The sequence below is a fragment of the Mycteria americana genome, chromosome 17 (genome assembly GCF_035582795.1).
Source record: "Mycteria americana isolate JAX WOST 10 ecotype Jacksonville Zoo and Gardens chromosome 17, USCA_MyAme_1.0, whole genome shotgun sequence".
Lineage (NCBI taxonomy): Eukaryota > Metazoa > Chordata > Aves > Ciconiiformes > Ciconiidae > Mycteria > Mycteria americana.
In genome coordinates, this window is record NC_134381.1 from 11,754,467 (window position 1) to 11,773,249 (window position 18,783).

General features: G+C 43.1%; 1 protein-coding gene across 11 annotated transcripts in view; it reads left to right on the forward strand.

The window, feature by feature from the left end:
- The first annotated feature begins 1,130 nt into the window (after positions 1 to 1,130).
- Positions 1,131 to 18,783, forward strand: part of DAB2IP (DAB2 interacting protein) — a 168,465-nt gene continuing 150,812 nt past the window's right edge. For 2 of the 11 annotated variants that reach the window (XR_012778244.1, XM_075519907.1), the window contains exon 1: positions 1,131 to 1,469. Coding sequence is in view for 7 of the 11 variants with exons in the window: in XM_075519907.1 (XP_075376022.1) it covers positions 1,328 to 1,469 (142 nt within the window). In the remaining 4 variants the exon portion in view is untranslated. Of the gene's footprint in view, positions 1,470 to 17,558; positions 17,628 to 17,946; positions 17,965 to 18,783 lie in introns of those variants that run through there. The other 9 variants (XR_012778243.1, XM_075519904.1, XM_075519918.1 and 6 more) reach the window with 8 other exon arrangements.

Here is an 18,783-nt window from a genome sequence, read left to right on the forward strand (position 1 = left end):
ACAACACGGTATAATCCGGGGAAGCTTTCAAACTTCTGAAGAAGCTCCTGCTAACTGGGGAACATAGCTCATCCCCAGCCAAGCCTGCTACTCCTGCAGCTTCACGAGACACCATAAAGATAAATCTGCACAAATGGCTGGGAAAAATGACAAAACTAGGACACAATGCAGAGAGGTATTGTGCAAATGTCATTTTGCAGTTCATCCCACTCCGATGAGGTTTTTCTGTTATCTGCCAACTTGTGAGAAGAAGTGGCAGCGCATGAAGTTCTTGGCCACCATTCCGGTTTTCTGAAATGTTGTCTATCGCTCTTCCTTCAGAGCGTTTTTTGTGCTGGCAAGGGAAGGAGCTTAGATGAAGGATTCAGGACAATTCACTTCTGACCTTTTTAAACTGTAAATGTGGAGTGAAATTTTTTATCATCTGGTTAGTCTTTTTTTTCCCTTTCCTTTTCTTTTCTTTTCCTCCATGGCTTAAAGTGTTAATTCTGCCCATTGAAATGTAATTTTATTGAGCAATATGAGCCGGAGGCGGAATCTTCACTGCCATCAGAACCCAAATGGTAAATAGGCTCTTTCTCTAATTTGTGGGATGTGCTATAACTCAGTTTGAATGTTGAAAGGAAATGGGCCTCCAGGGGAGTCTGGAGCTCTGTTCATTCAACTTCTAATTAAAGTTTTCCCCTCTCAAGTTTCACTTTATTTTCCGGGGCTTTTGCTCCATGATGATTATTAACATGTGTCCCATGGCCAGGAAATCATTATACCCTTCCCCAACCCAGTCTTTCGTAGATACCTCCTGCTGCAGACCAAGCCGCCTGAAACTTCATCTCCGAAATGATCTGATGGCCAGGGCAGGTAGAAACTAGCTGGCACCCTAGGGCTACCCAGCCGTTTTCATGCAGCAAGCTGTTGATTTTTTTCCAGTACAGTTTGATCAGATGTTGCTGTCCGGCGGAGAGGATCCAGTCCAGGATTTCTTCCAGCCTATTCTTCACGTTTCAAGAGCCCAGGCCAACTCTGGCTTCCTATTCCAACTCCAGCAGGCTTATCTTTTTTGGGGCAGGAATTGTTAGTACAGTTTATCTTGCTTGCTGCAAGTCCTCCCTCAGCTGAGACATGTACTCTGGTGCCGCGTTCTTTTTTTTTCTCTCTCTCTCTTTTTTATGTTTCCTTCTTGTTGTTTTTCTTTTTAAATGTGTAAAGTGAAGAGTTCCTCTTCCCCCCTCTCCCTTTCCACTCCAAAGAACCAACCTCCAGTTAATTAAACGCTGGAATTGTTGCTACTTTGCCAGAGAGGAGAGTGAACCTGTGCCTGCATGTGTGTATGTGTAAAATAGATCCAAAAATGTCAATGAACAGCAGGAAAAGTTCTGGGAGACCGTCTTACTACTATCGACTGCTCCGGAGGTCACGACTTCAGAGACAGCGAAGCAGATCCCGGAGCCGGAACAGGCCGCTTAGTAGGGGTAATTGCAACAACAGTTCTCTTTAATCGACAGTGCAAAGTCATACGTGCTGTTGCTTACAGGTAGCTTCGTTACTGTAGATAAGAATGACCAGTGCGAATATTTGTAAGTGTACCTGCTCCCTGTGAAGCGCATGTCGAGCTTTACAGAAGGGCAGTTGCTTGTGTAGTGCTGCAGTCGTGTTGGGGAGGGAGAACTGTTTAATTTTAAGAGTTTAGCTGGGGGAGTCAGGCGTGGGTGCTGTTCCTTACAGTGGTTTTAACACCTTGTGTAACTGTAACTAACCCAGTCTTTTCAGTTATCCATGGTTCAGTTTCTTCAATTTGTATAATGAAGGTAACTACTTTTTTAGCTAACTGAGATGTTTGGAGACCCAATTGATGATTATAGAGAGTTGAAAATCCTTGATTAAGAGATAGTATCTATATGCAAAGATACATTGCTAGAACTTCTTGTTCTTCACGAGCTGAGTATCAGCAGGGGTTTTGAAATTACAAACCTGAGTACAGTTTAGGGGTAGGATTTTCAAAAGAGCCTAAAGATTGTGCTCCCGAGGCGTTGTGGAAACCTCTGGGACTTGTATTCCCAAATCACTTTGCGCTTTTAAAAATCCTGCTCTAAAAGGGCCTATTTGTCCTCATCAGCAGGAGTTAGGTCCACAGAGTAATGTTTCTTTAGGGCATACTCACTCATGCAGCCCATTTATTCTACTTGAGGCAGCTACTGACCCAGTTGCATTTTTAAAATAAGCTATTCCGGCTTTCTCTTCTAGTGTGAAATAAATGTTTATTGATGCTTATGCCTATCGTTAAAGCAGTCAAAGAAGCGGGAGTCTTTGAGTCATTTTGCTGTTGAACTATCTTTTGAGAAAGGAGGGGAGAGGGTTGTGTTTGGCCTCTAGTGTGACAACCCAGTCATATTTATAATGTCTTGAGCTTCATCAAAGCCATTAATTAAAACGAATTTTTTTTAGTTATTGTGTGACTCAAAAGCCATAATAAAAAGCACAACTGCAACACTGCATCAGGTGTTTGTGCAAATCCAGGCTTGTACTTGTCTCACTGCAGTTAATCCAGCACTCCAAGATTTAACTTAGTGCAATGTCCTCTGTCTTCTTTTCCTGGCGTACAGTACTTTTTTCAGGATTTTGAATCATCACTGAGAAAACAATAGGAAGCTAAATCAGTCCCTGAGCTTCGTCTTTTCCTTTAAGCAGACAGTGTTTTTCTTTCCGTGATTTTTTTTTTTTGTTTTGCCTGTCAGGGAGGAGTGTTTGTAAACTCACAAGCATGTAACAGTTCCCTTTCCCCCTTTATTTCTATACTGTTCAAAACTAAAATACTTTACTGTCATTTCAGTTACTGTGACAAACGAAATGTGTTAGTTTCATGTAGGTAACCCAGTATGAACTTCACGGTGTAATTTGTCATGAACACAAGGAATATGCAGGCAGATTTGATGGAAATAGAAATCAAACCTAATGTTTGTAAGAAATTGGATTTGAACCAACTGAAATCTTCTTGCTGTTGATCTCTCCCTGAATATTTTGTGTTTGTCACACTTTGTCTCTAGGATTCCTGCCTGCTAGGAGGATCATAATACTCTCTATATACTAGTATACTATATATAGATACTGTATAATACTAGTTGGGCTCCTCTTATCTGTAGATCTTAAAGGGATTTGCAAATCTGGATAAGAATTTTCTCTTTCTTTTCAACATGTTTTTGTAAGAGATGGAGAAAGCAAGCTGTGCAGCAGTGGTGTCACACAAGGTCATGCGGTGGGTCAGTGGCAGGACTTGGTCCAGAGTCTGGAGTCGCTGCTGGCTGCTCCAGCGCCCTGGCTGCCGGTCTGGACAGAGTGAAGGACGTGCTAGAATACAGCGAAAGAAATACTTTCCTTGACAGTTTTGATCCCACTGGAAGGTTAGTGAACAGGAGTTGTAGGGGTGTGGGAGCCATGCAGAATGCAGAAATCAGAATGAGGTTATAGATTTTTGGGTTTTGATGTAATGTTAATTTCCAAAACCTACAAGTCTGGAAAGAGCTGAGGGTCCCCTTCTCAAATGCTGATTTGCAGTGTAATTTGCTGTCTCTAGCTAAGATACTCAAAGATCAGATCTCCTTAGTGGGAGGTTACCATAAATTCATGAGCGTTGGAGTTGTTGCACAGGAATTGGCAATGGTCTGTTTTGCCACACGTGTGTTTCCCGGACATCCTCTTGGCAACTTTTTGCTCTCTCCAGTCTCTGGACCCCTTGCCGAGATCCCCACAGAGCCCAGGTAAGCCTGTGGCCCCAGCTGGAGGAGCAGTGATCCTGGAAGTTGAGCTCTTCCAAGGTGTGTCACTTAGCAGATTACAGCATGCTTTTGGGCAGGGAACTTGCTGAGGATCGGGCAGTTATTACACGGTTACCAGGCAGGAGGAGATCTCTGCTGGCACACAAGCCCCTCTCCCCATCTGGAATCGTTCGCTGTTTGTATTGCATCAATCCTGGATGATCAATCCCTGACACCGGAGCACCCATGAGCTGCAGGTGCTGCCATCTGCCGCCAGCATGGCTCCTCTTCTAAAGCTGCAACCCGCCTGTTTGCTGTGAGTCAAAGAACCTCCTTCAGCCCACACTAGTTTATATCAGTCAGCCTCTGTGAATAAAGAAGAGGTTGTGTTTAAAAGCATGTATTTATATACTGCCACTTCCCACCCTCACCCCCCTGAGGGGGCAATGCCACCTATCCACGCACGCCCTTCCGATGAGCATTGCTGCACGCGTGCTGCCTGCCGGCCTTTTGTAAGTATGGAGTGTGGCCTGCCCGAGGACGAACAGTAAAAGTCAGGCTGGGGTTACAGCTTGCACGGCTGCATCGCACTCATAGGCGGTGGCTGTTGGAGCCGAGACCTAGTTTGGGAAATTGGTCTTGCTTCCTGAGGTACAAAGAAAGAGAGAACCACTCTCTCAGGAAAGCTCTGCTGTTCTGCAAAGTGAACAGAATTTGCATTTTCTATGCAAGTATCTAAGGAAAGTAGGGGACTGCTTTCTGTTGGGACTCCAGATGGAGACAATCTGATGTAGCATGCAGAAAAATGTATAGGACTTTCAGCTGTTTGCAATGACAGCCAGCTTATTTGATGGTTCTTGTGATGGTATCCTCTATTCTGGAGTTCTCTGGTTAGCCCCGGTGCTTATAACACATTAATCACATATGTCAGTATGTTTGCCAGCCTGTCCCTTTGAGAGGTCCAGGGGTAGAATAGTTGAAGAACAGTAACACTGATGAGGAGGGCAAATTGGAGCAGAACAGGAAGGCGTGCTATCAGGAGGCTCATGTGGTCGTGCCTCCAGTGTGTTTAAGTTATTGCTATTTGCTAGTGGATAAACAAGACAGGTTTCACCCTGCTGTTAATCTTTGTTAGAATTATGCTAATGTCTGAAATCTCCTGGCTCTGCTTTCCACAGAGATTTGGGACACGCTGCAGGTATACATTAGTTAGTTAAAAAAATTAACTGCAGAAACCCCATCTCTTGCTTGGACCATCTGTTCAGCTCAGAGATGTGTGTAGCTATATGAGGAATCATGGCAGTAATTATGATTACTACTGGGTGATCCATCTAATGTAGTGGAAGGTGCTTGGGAGGCAGAGAGGGTAGAAGGGAAATTATCGATAAAAGCAACACCTGCTTCTGCCTGCAGTGCTTTGGTCTGTGACTTTCTTCATGGTATCTCTGCTTCTACTTAATTATGGGTGTAAGGAAGGAACAGGGGTCAGTGGCAAGTGTTCTGAAAATTCAGTTTGCTCATAGAAACTACTCACAGATAATCCATTCACGGTTCCATATCTGAGCCAAATGCAGCTTTGGCTTCAGGTCTTTCTTCTGTAAAACTCTGTAGGCAATCAGTTGTCATCAAAGCTCTAAGAATTTGAGAACATTTTGAGTTCCTGATCTTGAAGGTTTAATGTTCCTGATACTTCTGCCTCTGTCAGGTCCTTGGACATAAATGTCGCGCTCTAAGTTCTGTTTATTGCAAATGCTTTTCAAGGTGTTCTACAAAAAGGATTTTTATTAAACAGGCTTTCTTCTTCTTTTCCTTTGATGGCTGCTGTGAAGAGAAAACTGACTGATCTTCAGCAAAGCCCAGTATTTTAGTACACCAAACACTGAGAGCTTGGAGGCTAAGGTCAGACTTTTTTTTTTTCTCAGCGCAGGCTATTCAGATACACATCTCTTGAAAACGGCTGGAATTTAGTCTTTCTCTCTCTGTTTGATGAAATCAAAACCTTTTAAGTGCTAAGCGAGAGATCAGCTTATACCCAAATAGCCAATACCCTAGAGGTTAAGGCACTCGCTTGGGACAAGGGAAGAGGAGACTTGAAAATTGTCCCAGCATGTAACAGGATGACATAACAACAAAGGAGGTTTTATTATATTTAAAGCTAACTAAGTTTCACACACTTGTCTCTAATCTTTCCTAGCTGAAAATCTATTTTGCAGCATGTTAACAAAAAGTGATGTTCGACAAGGAATGCCACGTGGAACTTCTCCCTTTCCACCTCTGCAGGATTTTGTCCTGCAGCCCAGGGCAGTGCCCTGGACACGACTGTATTAGCTGTTGTAGGGTGAAGGGGTCTCTCTCTCATTCTGATTAGAAATGTTGCTCTTACTGAAAGTTCCCACTATATTGTTAAGTAAGATTCAGGGTTCTGTAAGTAAATCATTCACATGAAATGTTCAAACAATACTTTGTTCTTTCACGACTCACAATTAACTTTTCTTTGAATTACACTTAGCTGCATGCCTTTCAGATTGTTGAAAGCGTGTGCGTTTCAATGCCTGTCTTTTGTCTGCACTTATTCTAAATGAAGTTTAGCTTAGCTAGTTCTAGCTATGGCAAGGGCCTGGGTATTAAACACCTGCATATATCCGAACCTACCTTTCCTGTTAGATCACTATTGACCAGACCTATCTATCTCAGAAGAACAATGCCATACTCAACTAATGAATAAATAAGCAAATAAGTAACTTGTGTGCAGTCCAAACAGAACACCTCCTTACACTTACAATGCCCTCTTTTTTTGGCATGCCAAACCAGTATGTGCCCCTGAGCCTTGATTTTTCTTACTGCGGTCTCTATTTTTAACAAACTGAATAGTCGTTATGAATACAGTACCACCATCAGAACCCGATTTGTGCACCTGCCTATAAGGGCACACGTTACTATAACCTCCTCTTTCACACTCGCTTCTCTTACTGGGTTGGTGTTCTGATCTTTTGGGTTGCATTTTGATTGTTAGCTAATAAATTTGTTGAGAGACTGTGTGTCTCTGACAAACATTTCTCAGCTTTTAATGGTCTGTATGAAGAATATGATTTTTTTTTTTATTAAAAGAAACTGATTCTGCATCAGCATGTAGAAGTTTGAAATATACAGTCACCCTTGCAAATACAAGTATGCCTGTGTTGTGTGTATTTATATTGGCAGGCAGAAATCTGAGTAAAATGTTCCAGCTTTACTGTTGTCCTCTGACTCATATCCTACAAAATTTGACAAGATGAGTGATTTTTGCCTTTTCAGCACATCTTTCTGTACCAGTGGTTGATACTGAATGAGGTATGGTCAGTAGGAATCAAGTCTGGAAAGAAAGATGAGCATAATAACATGTTACAGGTCAATCTGCCTGGTCGGTCTGGTCTCTGAGGCGAGACCGAGTCCCTGGACCTCGGGACTCTGTGTGGGCTGTCCTGCTTGGCCACCTTCCAGTCACAAGCATCGGCGGGCAGCACTGGGGTCATTCAAACTTAGAATCACTCTTCCTATTCTTAATTTATAATACTTGATTTTAAGTTATAAGTTTTAAATTATTCACTTTAGTAGCCAATCAATAGTACAATTCTATTGTATTATATTATATTATATTACATTGCCTTGTATTCTGGATAGCCACAGGGGTACACCTGTATACTTCGCCTGTCTCCTGTATGTGAGATTTCTTGAAGAATCCAAAGCATGTGCCTTAGAATACCTGTAATTTTTCTAAGAAATATTGCATAAACATTTTTTTTCATTTAAGGGCTGGGAGCAGGCGAGCAAAGAGTCCAGTAATAAACATTAGTGATAGGTTTTTTTTTTCCAAGGGTGGTGTCTTTTAAATGTCAGGAAAAGGAGACCTTCCTGCTTCACAGTTTTTAATGACCATCGCTTTGTTTTTCAAGTCTCTTTTGTGGCATTTTCTATTTCACCGCAGTTATTCATTGAAATTTTAACAGCATGGCTGACAGATGCCCATAGAAAAGATATGCAAAATTTTTTAAGCTGTACTGTTTGTAAGAAATACTCGCCGGCAGCCATGCTATTTTTAGCACTAGTGCTCCAGCTGAGACTTTGCCGTATTTTTCAATGCTTAATTGTCTAATAAAAATCTATACTAAATTGAATAACTTGGGAAGTAGTGCACGATGGAGGAATTCTTGAATTGTTTTGATATGAAAACAATGGATGTAGAATTCTAAGTATCCATTTAATAAACAAAAATTTAGAGTCAATTTACTGCCTTCGGAGGCAAAGGTTAGCTAGACCCTTCAGTAGGAGCACGGTGGCAGCAGTGCCTTGAGCTCCTCCTTTTGCTCTTACACAGTGCTGGTGATGCCACCCTGACCTACACCACCTCCTTTAGAAGTATGTCAGAAATGCAGAAGCATCAAAACTTAGTGACTGTTTTCTGTGACAAATGTGTCAATTCCTACTAGATTCAAAATGAATCAAGTTTTAAAACTTCCCAGTAGGAGCCACTGGAAACACCAGAGTGAACCTCCAAGGAGCACTGGCCCTTCTGGCATTTGCATACCAGAAACCCCCATGTAGCAAGCAAGATTTACAAATACCCCAGCCCGTCTTGCTGTCATCAGTAGTGGAAGGAACAGGCTCTGCTTCCAAAGACACAGACATCCTGATCAGCCGTGCTGTGTGTAACCACTGGTCGCTGCTGCCATTTAGCGTCTGGAGCTACAGTGCAGTTAAACCATAACGTTGTGCCCAACGTGCAACGTTAACAAACTACAGGGTGGTTTTTGGAGAATGTTTGGGATTTGGGGGACCGGTCATTTTATTTGCTTGTGACAGGCTGGGGTGACACCTTACTGTTTATTTACTTTTCAGCTGTCCTCTTAACGACAATATCCTGCGGTTTTGAGAGCTTTGTGTTTTCCTCCTCCTTTGATTTTCGTGTGTTGTAACTTCTGTCAAATTTTAAGAGGAATGTTGCAGAAGAGGCTATTTAAGACTTGCTGGATATGGAGTTTTGATAGTGAGACACAAAAGGAGGAAAGAAGGGAAGGAAAAGAAAGACAGGAGTAACTTGGAACATGGGGGAAGGTTTTTGCAGGGCAACAGAGCCACCTTGATTCAGTGTCAGCAGCTGTAGCTGTGTACGTGGGCTGAGGCAGGGACAGGAGCTTTGCAAGGCAGATAAGAAGCTTGAAAAGAAGCAGATTTGACTAAAGAACCCAAAACCTTCATGAAATTGGGCAACTGGAAAGGTGTATGTGTCTGCTGGTACCGTTAGTGTGGGCTATGTGTCCGTTGTGGTGTTTGTGGCACTACCCAAAACAGCAAACGCCTTCTGAATATCTTAATGCATAACCAAAACACCGCTTTATAACAACTGCTTGATTTTCTTTAGCACATTTATAAGAACTGCAAATAGTTCATGGACTTGAAAGAAGCCTTAGGTAGATGCAGTCTCATTTAACCAGTGAGGTGTCTGGGGATAACTAGCAGGCAATCCCATGGATGGTCAATGCAGAGTAATGGCACCAGCTCCAGTAGCTCTGTATTTTTCTCTGAGACTTTCCTTTTGCCCCAAGGTAAGAAGAGAACTCAGGAGTTTTGACTCTCCTGTTCTTTCTCTGAAATCTTGACCATAGTCCCATAGCTGAATGTCCCATGGTCCCAGCAGCTGCATCTGTAAGAGGTAACTAAATATAGCAACAGTCTTGATCAAATTGTGAGAATTGTCAATACTGCTTAAGAGTAACTCAGGAAATTACTATCCGAGGAACAGCTCGTTTAATGGTGTGACAGAAATTTGGGAATCATACCAGCAACTTTCAGGCAACTTGAAGGTTGGCTGTCATCTCTTTTTGCTCATCTTTTGCTTATCTCTATTTTACAGTCCTTTCCTTCTGGTAGTAACCTCACTTTCCCCTTACAGTGTTGCTAAGAGGGGCTGATTACTCTGAAAGGAAATAAGTAGCAGAGTTGCTCTCAAGTAATGCAGAGTGAGTTTTTATCTAAAAGCTATAGGTAATAAATGAGAAAGAGGTTAAAAACCCTGGTCTGAGTCCAAAAAAGAATTGCTTCCAAAAGCATGCTTACAGGGGTTTCAGCAGACTTTTCATGGTCTCTTATGTATTAGAGTAAGTTTGTCTCCTTACAGCTGTGGCAATCCAAACAATTTAGACACAGAGCTGCCTTTTAAAGCTTTTAAACCTATATTTCCCTTGAAGGTCTTCTAGTGTGCCACTAATCCCTTAAGTTATTGCATGGAAGGCACTCTATAATCCTTTAATTTACTCTGCTCTCAATAGAGACAGGGGACGAGCTGGGTCACTTTCCATATTTGGGCATTATCAGCTTGGCTTTTTTCAACGCAGACGCTAGCTGAAGGTAGTTTGCTTTCCTTTTAAACACTACAGAGAATATTTTAAATTTAGATATTAATTGCTTGTGTGTTTGCATATATGCATATTAAACGAGGTACACAAACCCCAGACCTTCCTTCCTGATTTCACTGCTTTACACAGCCTTGGGGTCAGGCTTTTAAAGTAAGTTTCCTCAGGCCCCTTTGGAAATCAGCGACTGTGAAAATTGATGGCTTTTTGAAAACTGTGAACTCATACCCAGTATAGAACTGGTGAGGGTCAAGGAACAGCCTCAGCCACAGGTGATTTCTGGAAGCCTCTTCTCCCCAGACCTGCAGGAGACAAAGCTTCTGACTAAAATTTCTTTGGTGGTGCTGAAGGTAAAGCTTTATGGTGATGAGTAATGCTAGGCAAGTGCTATGCTTTTTTTTAATAAGCAGAAATACTGTAAAAGGCTGTCTAGAGCAACACATTGGTTGTTTGTCCTGCCCATTGCTTCTTGCTTGCATGAGGGACGTGTGTTTTTGTTGTAGGTTTGCCTTGAGAGCTAGGAGTCCTGATCTGCTCTCGGAGGTTCGTTTCTGAATGCTGGCTACTCAGGATTACTTCAGAAGTTCATTTTAAGTTGAGCATTGAAGCATTCACTTTGGGGAAAAACATGCCCTGCAATTGTATAGACTTGGAGAAACATTGACAAGAATAAAGATGGCCAAAGTTTTGCTTCATTAACATTTACACGGAAAAAGGAATCCTCAGATGCTGAGCACTTAATGTTTCTTTTTGAAGAAACCAATTTATTTGAAGTGCAAGTTTCTTTTGTACATTATGTGCTCGCATTTTTGATTTCTTACAGCACTTCTGCATCAGTGAATTTCTTGTAGAGTCGGAGATCAAGCCTGGGCTTGTTCTGAAGTATCCAAATGTGGTAATAGGTGGACTGTTGTAAAATTTGGCATCTGGAGTTAAATTACAGGATGCTTCTTAAGCTTCTTGGTTACTATAGGAACAAGTAATAGTCATCCTTCATGATTAAGCAGTGTCCATGGTAACCAAATCAGCAAGTTTAAGTGAAAGATATTTTCCCTTTACATTTTTAGCAGTCAAAGGTTAACAGTTATTACCTTTATACCCTTAGATGAGAACAAATTTTGATCTGGCTGGCGTATTTAAAGTGAGAACATTTGGTGTTCATTTACATAACTTTACTTCTAGGACCAGCTGAAGTTTGGGTGAATACCAAGATAAAATTTCTGAGAGCGGGGTGTAGTGCATTCACCTCTCCAGGAGGAGTGAATGTTGTTCACAACATGTGCTAAATTGTTCTGCAGCGTTGCAGTGTGTTGCTGAACAGCTACCGTATTGCTGCTCGGCGTGACTGCTGTTCAGTAGTGGGGGGAGGAATCCCTACATATACCCTGCATGTTTTTTAGGACGGAAAATGCAAGTGTCAGTGTTGGTGTAGGTAAGAACATCCTCCCACGCCCTCCCACTTCAGAAACAGGATGGGAAATGTACCAGTGAATATAGCCCTGCTGGATCCCTTTTTGTAATCTACTACACATTTTTGTTTGTAGGTAAACGGTGGATATCACTTAAAAAAGCATGGCAACACAATCACAAAGCTAGCACGGTTGCTATAGGTCAGCTGCATAAAGGAATATATATAGTAGTTTGAATGGTGGTTTCTGTATGTCCACCTGCGGCACCCTATTATTTATATGAAATAAGAAAAAATGACTGCTTTTTAATATTTTCTTTCCTGTCTCTTTCATTGGCACTGGCCATGTTTGCTTGAAAACTAAAAAGTGAGCCTGTGAAGCTGACACCTGCAAGTATGTTTCAGAGCATGGATGTGTAAGAGAAGCAGAAATACCCACCCACCCCCAAAGGAAATCTAAGTATCAGTCGCAATAAATTAGGATTTACATTCCACAATTGGGAACTGTGGAATGTAAAACAATTGCTTAAAAGAGTCTGACTAGCTAGAAGAAAGATGTATGAGTAACGGCAGTAAGGACAGGAAGCATTTCCAGCAAAACGCTGGGTACGTCGGCCCATGGGTACCTTGCCAATGTGTTGCGGACGCACCGTATCCCGACGTGCACGTGTGTGCATACACTCCCACATCCACACACAGGCAAATGCAGAACATTTGTGTAAGCGCTCCCCTTCAAAAAATAATCAGGTTGGCAGAGAAGGTGACGCTCTTTTTATAAGCATTATCTTCTATCTAATGCATATGAAAATGAAGGGGACTTGTTGCTATTTGGTAGGAGAACTCTTAGGCCTCCTGCATAAACATTGGGAAAAACAGAAAAAAATTCTCAGCTATCCCTAACTATTAACTATTAATAGTTAATATTAACTATTAACTATTAATCCTAACCTTTTATAATTGTAACTGGAGGAAGAACAGTGTTTTCAGACTTTCCTGTCACTGCAGCTTTTTAGTGCTGTATCTGAGTTGCTTCATCAGGAAGGATACTATATTTTGCCCAGTAGCTACCAAAAATCCAGTTAGTTAAAATCCGTTACTCTTCTACAAGTCTTTCCAAAGAAACTGTATCCTAAATAGCTAGTGTTAAATCCCAACCTTCTGCTTTCTTGAACGATATTGAAGTTCCTTCACTGTTAGGCAGTCTAACTTGGATTAATTGGCTCTGGGCATTAAGACTCTTTCAGGCTGATGTAAGAGCTGCATGTACTATGTGAATTTCAAATCTTAATGTTTGGTCTATTATGCAGATGGATGTGAATAGAGATATGTATGTGACCCCATTTATCTCTCTAATGAAGTGCCATCAATAGAACATCTGTTTCTTTGCTGTAGAAGATGAAATCTCTGATGAATCATGCTTATAAATTAAGTATTTATTTATTTATTTAATTTGCATTTTGCCAGTACAGACCTGTTACAGCAGCCACCATGCACGACCGGAAAAATGGCCTGGTATTTAAACTGTGCAAAGTTTTCCTTTATACTGTGCTGCTACTCCACACACAAAGTAAACTGTTCTGAACCGGCTTGTAGTTCACCCGTCCAAGCCAGCTATTAAGAAAGCCCCAAACCAAACATAAGAACGCCTTGCCGAGGAAGCAGACCTCATTGACGGGAGACGGAAGCATGGCTGCGATCTGGGTGTGTATCTCCCGTCTCACTGGGGTTGCCACTGTGGCACTATGTGCCTCCATACTTTTTAGTTCTCTTTGAAATTGGGAGCAAAGAGGGCCAACGTGCCACAACACAATCTGTTCTTGTGAGAATTCCAGCTCCCTTTTGCAGTCCCGGGAGTTTTAATGAAACAGGAGGCCTGGCAGGACCTGCCTCAGCGGCACTGAAATCACTGAGGGAGACTTAGCTGCGGAAGGGACGTCCCTTCTCCAGCCGTTCTGCCGTTCTGCTGCAGGGATCCTGGGGGTTAGCCAAAGGCTCTGTCAGACCGTCTGGCAGGTGTCTGTGGTCCTCCGCCACCACGTGCCGATGGCCGCCTTGTCTTGGGCCAGCAGTCTGCAGAGGCTGCTGGCCGCTGACGGTGCTCCAGCCCGCTGGGGCTCCTGGCAGTCCCAAGTGGAAGAGGGTTGTATCCTCCCTGCCCGTCCGGGTGGTGGGTATAGGTGGCATAGTTTACATCCGCCGTGACACAGATTACAGAGAGTGTGAAAGTTTCTCCTTTGCCTTGGGTTGCCTCTGTGAATAGGCAGCCGTGCGGATGAAGTGCTGCAAGAAAGCAGCACGGTAACAGTTTTGAATCTTTGCAGAAATGTTAAGCATGATGGATGAACCTAATTTAAATCTCCCCAGAGCTGACTTCGTGTTCTCCAGACTCCATGTTGCTTGTCTTTATCATCACATAGGAGGAAGCTGATGTTCCACTTCACTTTATCATCCTTTCCAGTTTAACCAGGGTATTAGCAGTCTCCATGATCTGGTCCCCAACCAGGCTAGAATTTCATCTTTTTCGGATGTATTTTTCAAGTCTGTGCTTGATTTCAATTTTACCCTGGAGAAGAGGTTCCTAATGATATGCCGTTAGCAGAAGATGAATTCGTTCTCTAGACACCATACCAAAGAAAGATAAATATCATACATATTTTATTTCAGAGACTGATAAATAAAGCATAAAAATACCAAATATATATATACATCTCTAATTAAAAAATACTAGACAGTAAAAATGGAGTTTGTAATAAAGGCTGCTCAATCAGCATGATTTGCTATTTATTTTTAGAAAGGGGAATTAATTTTCTGGATGCCTTATATTCTCTCCCTGTCACCACCCTGGCACCAGGCCTGGGGACGGGCAGCTCTGTCTTTCTTTTGGACGTGGATCTGTTTCTTCAGTTTTGTAGCGCAGAGAAGTTAGCGTGTATATTTTCAGAATCCTCACGTTGAGAATTATCTAAGCTTTCCTCTCCCGTTTATGGTATTTTCTTCTTTCCTTTTTGCCCTCTGGGAGTACTTTTTCCTTGACAAATCTGTCTAATCTGTCTCCTCAGGTAAAGAATATATTCCCCATCAATTTCTAGGCGGGCAGAATTTGCCCTAGATACCTATCAGCAAGCTACAAGAAGGAAGGCAGCACACGGAGAGGGCCAGCGTCGGCGGCGGGGATGCGACCTGGCCGGCGAGAGGCGCTGGCTGTGCGGGGAGCGGCCCTGCGCAGCACTGAGGGGTGCGAAGGGGCGTACAGAAGAAGGGGGACCTCCTCTTAACCGCCAGCCCTACTGAACGTCACCTAGACAAGCAGACAAACCACAGCCGAGAGAAGCCCCGCACCCCTGAAGTCTGCCTGGGAAGCGGGTTCCTTCCGGCAGCGCAGAGCCCCTTCGTCCTCCGCCCGCGCAGTGCTGCGGCTGGGCTGGGCCGGCCAGCGAAGGGCCTTCAGCTCCCTCTAGTGAGGCGGCTGGATTCCTGCTCTGGCAGAGCAACGCTCCTGTACCCCACTGCTGGGTGGTAATGGGAACAGCTTAGTCCAGCTTTGGAGGGTGGAAGGCCTAACTGAGCTTTCCAGGAGAGAAAAAGCTGCAAATCTGGGCAGCCAAAGCCCACAGAAAGACACGAGAAAAGGACGGTAAATCCCCTTTCTGCTGGCATGTATCAAAAAGCACCTCGGCATGCTGCTGGGAAAAGAATTCTCGTACTGGGTAATATTAGAGGAAATAGAGGAATAGATACATATCAAGTACACAGAAAAACAGCACAGCTTTTTTCAGTGCTAGATTCAAGAGCCATTAATAGCACTTGCTGAGGAGCAGTATGAGGAATATTAAATACTACACAGTACACGGTATCCGGGACCCTGACACAGAGATGATATGAGATCCATTAAAGTGCACAGCGTGCTATGGCAAAGGTCAGTGTCACTTCAAATCATTATTTAACAAAGAAAAAGAAAAAACTCTTCTTCCAGAAGATCTTAGTCCCACTTTGAGAGAAGATGGTCATAATTTTTAGCCGATGGGAAACAGTGTGGTCTGATGTTTTCTGCGAGTTGAATTGTTTTCTGTTTTCCAGCCAGTTTGAATAAGGCTCTTCAGTTCACTCAACTGTCCCAGCCACCATTCTTGTAGCTGCAGAGGATTGTATGGCTCTGAGTGGTGCTTCAGGTGCCTTTTTATGCTTGCAGGCAGGGACACAGTTGAGTCAGAGCCGGCATTCTGCCTGTTAAGCTGACTGTAGTCTTTTTGTAACACTTAAGTCATCTGTGAGGGGAACAAAGGTTATGGTAAGAAGCTGCATCTGTTTGGTGTAGTCGCTGTGGACAGCATTAGCTAAAGGCATACAACCAGCCTCTAATTGTTTGATTCTAGATATTTTGTGCCAGAGTGTAGCACAAAAGGCAAGTAACGATCCCAGTTTAGTTTTTTGGTTTGTATGTAAATGGTTAGATAAGTGAGACTTTTTTTTACAAGCTGTAGTTCTGTAAACAGTATCCTTAATTGTCTGAAAAGGTAGTAAGAGCATGAGAACACGTGCAACTATTGCTGCTTGGAGCATTAAATGAGTGGGGAGTAAATCACTGGTTCTGATGTAGAAGCGTTGTGGGTACAGCCAGTGGGATTGCTGTGCTTTATAGAAGTGTATTTAAGTTAGAGATTCTAAGGTGCAAAAAGAAATTATTTTTTTCTAATATAAAAAGTGGTGGTGACGCAAACTTTCATTAGCCTACAGAATACCCACTCTGAGTCTTCATTAGCTTTGCTTTTAGATGAGTCTGATTTTTCAGAGGGCAGCATTACCTGCCCTAAACTTTTGCTTCACGACCATTTTTATTTAAAAGTCAATTTTATTGCCTAATAAAGGTTTGACTTTTAATTAATTCTGTGTGGCATAATAGTTATAATATTGCTGTAAGGGATCAACTGGAATTCACCGAGGGATCAGCAGGGCACTGGGCGATATGTTCCAATAAATGGTTCTCCAGGTAATTGAACAACGAAACTGGCCTTGCAGCTATATTTCTAGTCCAGCTGACGGGAGCAGGAGGAGTGTTAGCAAGGGCATTCGTAACCTGTCAGCGGTTCTTAACTGACCTTTGCCCGTTGGAAATCAGACATTTTTGCATCTCTGCTTCCCATTCAGAGTTATTCATGCCTTGTGAAGGGGTCGGTTGGCTCCGCTCAGTATTTACTATTTGCTGTCTTTGTTTATTCCCGGGGTAATATTCCACTTTTAAAAAGTGCCACTATTCTAACAGTAGCTTCTAAATACCCCTTTGGATTCAGATTAAAGATCCATCTTTCCTCCTGGACTCATGTGGCCACCTAAAGCTGTCTGAAATGTAGATTTTTCTGCAGCCTCTTTTGAGTATGCAGAATCACACAGACACTACAAATATCTACTCTCCAGGGACTGTTTTTAATTCATAAATGCTACCGTGAGGCATGTTAAATAAATCACTCCTGTTACTATGTGCCTCCTCCTCTCCTCTGTTGGGTTTGTAGTAAGGAGTTATTAGATAATGCAGAAATTAGAGGAATAACACCTAAATTCATTAAGCAATAAAATTAATTCACGGAGTGTAATTGTATGAGCAGGAGACCGGTAATTCCTGTTCCCTCTGGTTTCACAGAAACTCCACCCTGGTAAGCTCTCTGGGGCACCCTGCAGATGCCGAGCACTAAACCCATGGGGCAGGACAGGGAGGAGCACACCTTCATTGGCGGATCATTGCCTAAGGTCGGGAGCCAGCCTGACCTCGCCAGGGCTGCCTGCAGGACCTTTTCCGCCAGCTTTTGGTTCTGATCAGCTGTTAGTTTGCTGCATTACATCCAGCCGACCTGGTGAAGTTTTATTGTCCTCTAAAGTCTCCTTTCCTTAAAGCACGTCACGGCGGTACGGTGCAAGAACCTGGCCTCCTGCCGTGTCTCCCCAGCGCTGCTGGCTTGTCTGGCATTCCAGTCATACTTCTCTTTCTTGCTGCCTCTGATGAAGTCATCATCTCTACTTCTCCTCTTATTCCTGGCTTGTTCGGAGTGCCATGGCATGTGCGTTGCTGACAAGCACGGCTTCCTTCTGGTGAGTTGAGGGAGACGTTTTCTCGTTGCTAACTGCTCTGACACTCATTCAGATTTGTACCTCCCGTTCTTGTTTGGAGTTGGAACAGCCTCATATCAGAAAATCAACTTGCTGGGAAGTGCCTGCTTGTAGTTGTTCCTTCCAGCTGGTTCTCTTTGCTTTTGTTCATACTGCCTCTTCCACTGGCTGATCCCTGGAATTGCGTGTGAGAGGAGAGCAGGAGAGGGGGAGAGCGTGAAGAGAGATGAACAAACAGAAGGAGTTAATGTATTTCTTTCCCACTAATGAGAGCATAATCCTGATGATCTCTTGGACTAGCTGTGATTCACAAGAGCAGGTAATGCAAATGTAAAAACATCTCACTTGCTAAGTGAAAAGTAAACAGTATTAATATTTGTTCATGTGTTTGTTACACATAATGACCTGCTCTGTAGCAGTCTCTGCAACAAAGGCGGCAGTGATGGTGAGTGGGTTAAACAAGAGCTCTGGTGCCAGGAGTTCCTCACAGTCTGTTCTGCTGCTGATGTCCTGGAAGCCTTGGGGGGGATTCCTACGCCGCTCTGTAACTATTCCGCAGCATGAAGAACAGGCATGGAAAAGTGTAGTAGGGATTCATTATTCTGTCAATTCAAATGCCTTGAATTAGTTAACAAATTAAATGTGTTTATTACTTTACAGAAACAGTTTCAGAAATACTCGTAAGCCCTAGCTCTTAAATCAGTATGCAGTGTTTACAGTGTCCTCCTGTTGGCAGTGAACTCGGTGGGATGCTTTCAACCCTGGCAGCTTAAAAAAAAATTCTAGTGCAATACACACCAAGCAGCATTTTGGACCCAACTACGTGTCCCAACCTGGGAGAGGTTTCAGGGGTCTGATAATTTCAAGAAAGTTTCTCTTTGAAGATCCTATCCTGCACTGGGGAAAACCCAAAACATTGCAGCCTTCTGTAAATATTCGGAAAAGCAGGAAGCACTTTTGTTTGCTTCTTCTTGCTTCTGTGATTGCGTAAGGTGGATGAGCCCCAGCCCAGCGCCAGTCTGCGACAGACACTGAGCCGTGCTGCTTATGGGCAGATTTCGTACCCGGTCATGAAAAAGACCTGGGAGGGCCCACAGGAGCAGAGTTCTACAGCATGCGGAGTGGGAGTAAAACAGAG